The 7,097-nt window shown below is 39.7% G+C and overlaps 2 protein-coding genes across 2 annotated transcripts; one reads left to right on the top strand and one right to left on the bottom strand.

Annotated features, from left to right (window-relative positions):
* Window positions 1–188: 188 nt before the first annotated feature.
* On the top strand, window positions 189–3,053 carry HELRODRAFT_161496 (hypothetical protein; the record flags this gene model as incomplete). The annotated part of the gene is made up of 3 exons (XM_009021411.1): window positions 189–348; window positions 450–1,134; window positions 2,663–3,053. The coding sequence occupies 3 exons, from the start codon at window positions 189–191 to the stop codon at window positions 3,051–3,053; spliced, it is 1,236 nt and encodes a 411-aa protein (XP_009019659.1).
* A 1,695-nt stretch (window positions 3,054–4,748) lies between these two features.
* HELRODRAFT_161497 (hypothetical protein) lies at window positions 4,749–6,382 on the bottom strand (the record flags this gene model as incomplete). The annotated part of the gene is made up of 3 exons (XM_009021412.1): window positions 4,749–4,772; window positions 5,597–5,859; window positions 6,292–6,382. 3 exons carry the CDS (start codon window positions 6,380–6,382, stop codon window positions 4,749–4,751), a joined length of 378 nt encoding a protein of 125 aa, XP_009019660.1.
* Between the last annotated feature and the right edge of the window lie 715 nt (window positions 6,383–7,097).

The following is a 7,097-nucleotide window of genomic DNA, read 5'->3' on the forward strand; positions in this document are numbered from 1 at the left end:
ATTCATTTATTTATTCACTCATTCATTCTTTTTTTCCCTCACTCATTCATTCCCCCATCATTCACTCATTCATCCGTTTGTTCGCTGGCCCGTTCCTTTGGTCATTCGCTTGTTCATCCATTCATTCATCCATCCACCCCACTTGGTTTGTTTCCTTTCCCTCGTTTCTTGGTTGTTTTTAATCACATATGGCTCCAACGTTACAACAGTGCCCCGTCTGCTTTAATCACTATAGAAGCACTCCAGACGGGAAGTTATGTCGGCACGGTGGTAAAGTGAAAAAACAGGAATGCTCGGGGTCCCGGAAAAAAGTTGATCCATCGGGCGCGAGGGCTGCTTCGCCTCTCAGTGCCGCACTCGATCCCAAGCCTGGGTTGCCCACACGGTCGTCGGCCGCATCGGTCTCCGGTGATCCTCTCAGCCTGGATTACTCTGGTGTTTTTGACAAGCTGACGGCCGTGCTAAATGTGTACCGGTGTACGACCATATCCCTAAGCCATGCAGGGAGAAGTTCGCACATGATCTGAACGCCTTGCTGACGGCTGTTTGTAATGACCCTGGCGACCCGGCTCACTGGGTTAGACTCCACTGTTTTGTCCCATACGTCTTACAGAAGACTTCCAGGGGGGTTCGCCGGGTCAACCAGGGCAATCTGGTCAACAAGCGTCCAAGCGAATATTCAACTATTGGTCTTGAAACCCTGGTACTGTGCTTTGATGGGTTCAATAATGCCAAATCACAAAAGCACAACCCCGATCGGTGGATCAACGCTGTGTCATCTTGTATTGAACAGGGAAACCTGTCCTCGGCTGTCAGACTTGTCTGTTCGCCGGAGGGCCTGACGGAGAGCTCGCCGGCCACCTTCGATAAATTATGTTCCATCCACCCAAAAATTCCGGTGGACAGGCGGGTCTTTCCCGCATTGACACCAACGGCTGGTTGCGTTTCTCCCGCCGAGGTGCTGAGGGCCGTTAAATTGTTCAAAAACGGTTCTTCTGGAGGCCTGGATGGCCTACAACCCCAGCACCTTAAGGATGTTTTTTCAGGCCCCTTGCCAATTGACGACACACTGAACTTCTTAACCCAATTCATTAATTTGATCCTATCTGGAGCTTGCCCACTCTCCGTCCGCCGGTACTTTTTTGGAGGCCGGCTAATAGCTTTAAATAAGAAAGACGGAGGGGTCAGACCGATTGCGGTCGGGAACGTTTGGAGGAGGTTGGCCGGCAAATGTGCCTTGGCCCTGGTCGTGGTCGAACTTAAGACCAAGTTCTACCCGACTCAGTTGGGTGTCGGGATTAAGGGTGGCGCTGAGGCCGCTGTTCATGCGGTTCGAAGATTTGTCACCGACCTCCCCGATCAATGGGGGTTTCTGAAACTGGACTTTAAAAATGCCTTCAATGCCTTGAGAAGAGACTCGATGTTGGAGGCTGTCAAACTTTTTTGCCCCAATATCTATAATTTTTGCCATTCTGCCTATGGCGGAGTCTCTTCCCTTGGCTACCACTCTTGGGTTGTAGAATCGTCCGAGGGGGTACAGCAGGGTGATCCCCTTGGTCCTTTGTTGTTTGCACTAACTCTTCATCCACTCTTAGAGAAAGCTTCGTCCACTTTCGTTTGCGCTTATCTGGATGATATCAGCATAGCTTCGGACGGTCCAACTCTGGCCGATAGCTACGAATATTTGAAGCATAACTCCGCTGCAATTGGTTTAGAGTTAAACATTAAAAAATGCAAACTTCACTGCCAAAGTTTATTTCAGGTGCCACATGCGCTGGCTGAAATACCCAGAGTTGGTGCATTAGAGCTGAGTTTTTTAGGCACACCCTTGGTCGAGGGCGATTATCAAATAAAGTTTTTTGACCAAAAGCTCTCTGAGCTTAAATTCGCCCTGGGTCGTGTTTCCTGTCTTTCGGCCCATGATGCCTTGACTATTATCTGCAATGCCCTCAGTTTGCCCAAATTGATGTACTTCCTGCGTACATCTAAATACATTGATCCTTCTAAATTGGGTGAATTTGACGGAGCCCTGCGCACCGCCCTGTCGTCGATTTGCAATGTTCAAGTGAACGACAGTGGTTGGTCCCAGGCTCAGCTGCCGGTGCAATTTGGTGGGCTGGGGTTGCTTAGCGTGGTTCAGCTGGCTCCCGTTGTTTATAATTCTTCTGCCGCTGCCACTCTCGACCTACAGTCTTCCTTGCTCCACCGGTTTTTTCGTTGCCGCGATATTCTTCCCCCAGTGTCCGCCTCGGGGGACCGTACGCACGTCCAAATTTTGAACGAAGAATATAAAAAAAATCTTTCAAAATTTGTTGTCTTCATGCGGCGACGACTTTTCCACCGCTCGTTTGTTGGCCATGTCCAGCGTTGCCAGCTGTGGGTGGTTGAGATCGTGGCCTAACACCTCTGTAGGCACCAGGCTTGACGACGAGTCTGTGAGATTTTCCATTGGCTTCAGACTTGGCCTGGTCATTCAGAATAAATACACGTGCCGATGTGGCGCAGGGGCGGACGAGTTTGGGCACCACGGTTTGGTTTGTCGCCTGGGTGGGGGCCGTCAACTACGTCACTCAGCACTAAACGATTACATTTGTCGGCTCTTCTCCAAGGCTTCAATCCCGGTTCTCAAGGAACCATCCGGCATTTCTGCGCATGATGGTAGGCGCCCGGACGGATGCACACTAATACCTTGGAGAGCCGGCAGATGTTTGGCGTGGGATGTTACGGTCCCTGGCACCCTCGCCGAACGATACGTAAACCTGACAAGTAAAGAATGCGGTTTGGCCGCGGCCAGGGCAGCGGACGAGAAAATGAAAAAATATGGGAACGCCCTCTCCTCGATGGAATTCTTGCCAATATGCATCGAGGTTCTTGGCCCGATGGACCCCAACACCCTTAAATTTCTTAAGGATATATGCAAAATGATCAGCGTCAGATCAGGCGACAGCGGGGAACTGTTTTTCGCAACTAACCACATTTCGTGCTTGTTGCAGCGGTTCCTGCGTGTCTGTGTGCTTGAAAATATCCAACTGAATGCCGACATGTGCAATTAACGACAAATCAAAGTGTTAATCCATTTGTTACTTGATGTTTGACGGTTCAGTGTCACTCATCATGTTTTGGTTTTAACATACATACATACATACATACATACATACATACATACATACATACATACATACATACATACATACATACATACATGCACGCATGCATGCATGCATACATACATGCACGCATGCATGCATACACACATGCACGCATACATTCATGCATGGAAGAAGATCATGCAAATATGCATGGAAATGGTGCACACACGATCCGCCCTTTCGAATTTTGTCAATTTTTTCTTCTATGATCATTAATTTTTCAACGGTTGCCGTTATAATAATAAAATAATAATTTACGCTAAATATTTTTAAAATAAAACAATAATTCAACCAAGAAAATACAAAAAACTGAAAAAAGAAAATTTAATAATTTGTTTTTTTAAAAATAATTATATATCTTTTAAATATATTTTTTGGTATTATTGTATGTAGATTTTCAAAAATTTTCAAATTGTATATGAAAAAAAACTTTCCATTGTTTGCATAAAAAATTCTCGACAGCTTCTGTTTGACCTGGAAGAGTATTCGATTACAAAACAACCAGCCAACTTATTCTGATACGGCGAAGATCTGTCAAATTATGAAGTTTTGCTGCAATTGTGGTTGTTGTTGTTGTTGTTGATATTATTGATGTTGTTTGAAGGTTTGGATTAGTAAAAATTCAAAAAGTAAAACCTTTTGTTTTAAACCCAGTTGAATACAAATTGAATGGACAAACGTCGGAGCGAGAAATATTATAAGAAAAAAATTTGATATCATATCAACAGTATCATTTTTGTTAGTATCACATTACATGGAATTTTGTTGGATGTATCCATCTATCGTATCACTCGTAACGTCCAAATTAAAAGGTAAGTTATCATGATGTTATGAAGAGTGCTGATGTTTGATGATTTTGATGGTGAGTTGTTATTATTGTTATTGTTATTGTTGTTGTTGTTGTTGTTGTTAAAATTAAATTAGACAATGATTTGTTGATGTTGTTATGGATGTATATATATATATATAGTTTGATACAACAAATTTTCACCCGCAGTTTTATACAAAAATTGTTGGGTATCATTTCAAAAAGCCAGCTGTTCAGAATATTTTCGCTAATTTCTAATTCAAGTATTTGTTAAAAAAATTGTCTGAAGAGTTTTAAATAGGTGTTTAATTTAAAAAAAAATACATATCTGTACTCTTTATGTACATGGAGTAAATATAGGTATGTGTGAAGTTTGAACTGTTTTTTTTTACAAAAAAATTCAATTAAATTTATTGAAAAGTTTCAAAAATTGCTATAAATAGCCGAAAAGATATTTGCACAAAAAGATTGTCTGGAATGTTTAAACGACAAAAAGTTTCATACGTTTCTAACTAAAACTTTATGAATTTTTTCATGTTTTTAGAACGAGTAAAACGTTTCACATTGCTGGTCTATCTTCTTCTAAAAGTAAATGCAATCTGTCATTTAAAATAAACAATAACTTAAGAGTAATTTGACATCATAAGGTCAATAACATCATCTTCATTTCAATCATTGCTCTAATGTATTTATTCTATTATAAATTTATATTTATACCTGTCATTATGTTCGTCAACATAATCATTTTAAATGGCATCTTCGTTGTTTTACACTGGCAAGGAGTTTAAATTTTAATAATATTCTTTCACCGGCAACTGTTTTGTTGTTGTTTGTGTTGTTGTTGATGTTGTTGTCAAGATGTGACTCTCTAGAAAGATGTCAGCAGCCTCAAAATGATCACATCAACGAAAAATACAATAACACAAACAACAACACAAACAACAACACAAACAACAACATAAACAACAACACAAACAACAACAGAGTCAACAACACAAACAACAACACAGTCAACAACACAAACAACAACACAAACAACAGCACAGTCGACAACACAAACAACAACACAAAACAACAATACAAACAAAAACACAGTCGACAACACAAACCAACAACAGCATTCATCTCATTCATTCCAGGACTCCTTATTAAGTGATGAATATCAACATCTCCATCATCGTCCTCACAAGAATATCAAGGATGAACTGCGCAGCAGTTTAGAAATTTTTCAAACTTCTATGAAATACTTTCATTCATTCTAGACTACACTACGACTGTACAAAGCAAAGCTATACACACACACACAAACACGCACAAACACATAAACACACACCCACTTGTTGCAACTAGCAAAAACAATGTTAGACTCTCCAACATACGTAATATGCAATGAACAATTTAACTTCGATCGATCAATCAAGATGGACTTGAATGAGTTTTCGAATAATGTTCACAATCAACTTACAAACCACAACTGAGACTTCCGTTTGCATGTTATGAACGTTTGCGAACCTGAAATTGTTCCGCCCGCCATCTCTCAACAACCGCAGCTTCATCTGCAACAAAAGCAACAACCTCCGCAACCACAACAGCCACAGAAGCAAAAAGAACAACAGCACCAACAACAAAAACACCCGACCACAACGTCCCAAATATCACCCCCATTATCATCGCTTCCTCTTCCTCTGTTTTCACTATCCCCTCCGGTTCTGCCCTCCCCATCGTTGAAGGGCAAGGCCACTCCGAGCCCCACTGTCACAAGGTCGTCAAAGCTGGTCGATCCCGACGCCGTTGATGACCCAAGTGAATGGTTGGTCACCTCATTCTCGTTGTTATCATCATTCTTCTCAACATTTACATCATTTTTTTGTTGGTGTTTCAATCTGATGGTGTTTTTCACTGCTAAATTAAAGTCCAAATAATCAAAGATTTATAAACTATCGTATACATTCGCAAAAATACTTGTATGTTGATTGAATAGACTAAATTAGTGACTAATTTGTTCAACATTATTTCTTTTATTTTTTATTGTTTTATTAATATTTCTTTATTAATTTTTTATTTCAAAAACTGTACCTCAATGTTCGATATAACGTTTATATTTCGCGAAAATAAAATGCAGTAAAAGCGATACAAAAAAATATTTTTTCATGTTTAAACTTTCATACAAAACTCCCTACGAATAATTACTTCCATTACATTTAAAAACAAACATTTTATTTATAAACAAGTTTTTATGAAGTGGTTAGTAAATTTTATATCTCTCTTCTCTTATCAATCAAATTTCAAACATTGTATCTCAATTCTTTGTCATCTCGGACTCATGAACTTGACCTTGATTATTTTCTAGAAGAAAGGGCAAGGCCGATCTAGGCAACTCTGACGGAGTGCGAAAAACCAGAAATACCACTTGGTTATCGGACATTTTTGTTTTAGTTTTAAAAAGTAATTTCCCAATATATGTGCAAGCTAAATTTTTAAAAAGCTACTTTAAATCGGCTGTTGACAGTTGGGCCCACAGAGACCCTAATTAGGTTCGCCCAGAAGGGCAGATGAGGTGCATGAGGAAGATCATAACTCATTAGCGCACTGTTGTTAGTAACTACGTTTTTGAGATTTTATATTTTTATTTGTGATTTTATAAAACGTATTTACAAACAATTCTGTAATTTCCATTACAAAAATTTGACACACACTTACACGTACACACACACACACACACAAATAGGCACACACAAAAACACACACAGACGTACACCAAAACATTCGTTTCAAACGTTTCCTACATTTAATGTTAAGGATTTGTTACTGGAGGAAGGCAAATTTGCATTTAAATACATGCTTTTTTAAACTGTGTTGTTGACGCGTGCATTAAATGTCAACATATTTTTGCAATACAAATGTGTCAACCTTTAACTCTAAACTTCACATTACACTGCTAAACTAAACTTCACATTACACTCAAAATTAAAATGTTGTTGGCTAGCATATTATTCCAGTTATTATTTGAAGTGTTAATTCAATTTCATGCCATTGTAAGAGATAGTGTTAAAAACATTATCCCAATTGTTAGGATTTGAAATGTGCTTGAAGTATGAATTTAAAAAATTAGAATTAAATAAAGAAATATGTGTTTCAGA

The sequence above is a fragment of the Helobdella robusta genome (assembly GCF_000326865.2).
Source record: "Helobdella robusta unplaced genomic scaffold HELROscaffold_3, whole genome shotgun sequence".
Classification (NCBI taxonomy): Eukaryota; Metazoa; Annelida; class Clitellata; order Rhynchobdellida; family Glossiphoniidae; genus Helobdella; species Helobdella robusta.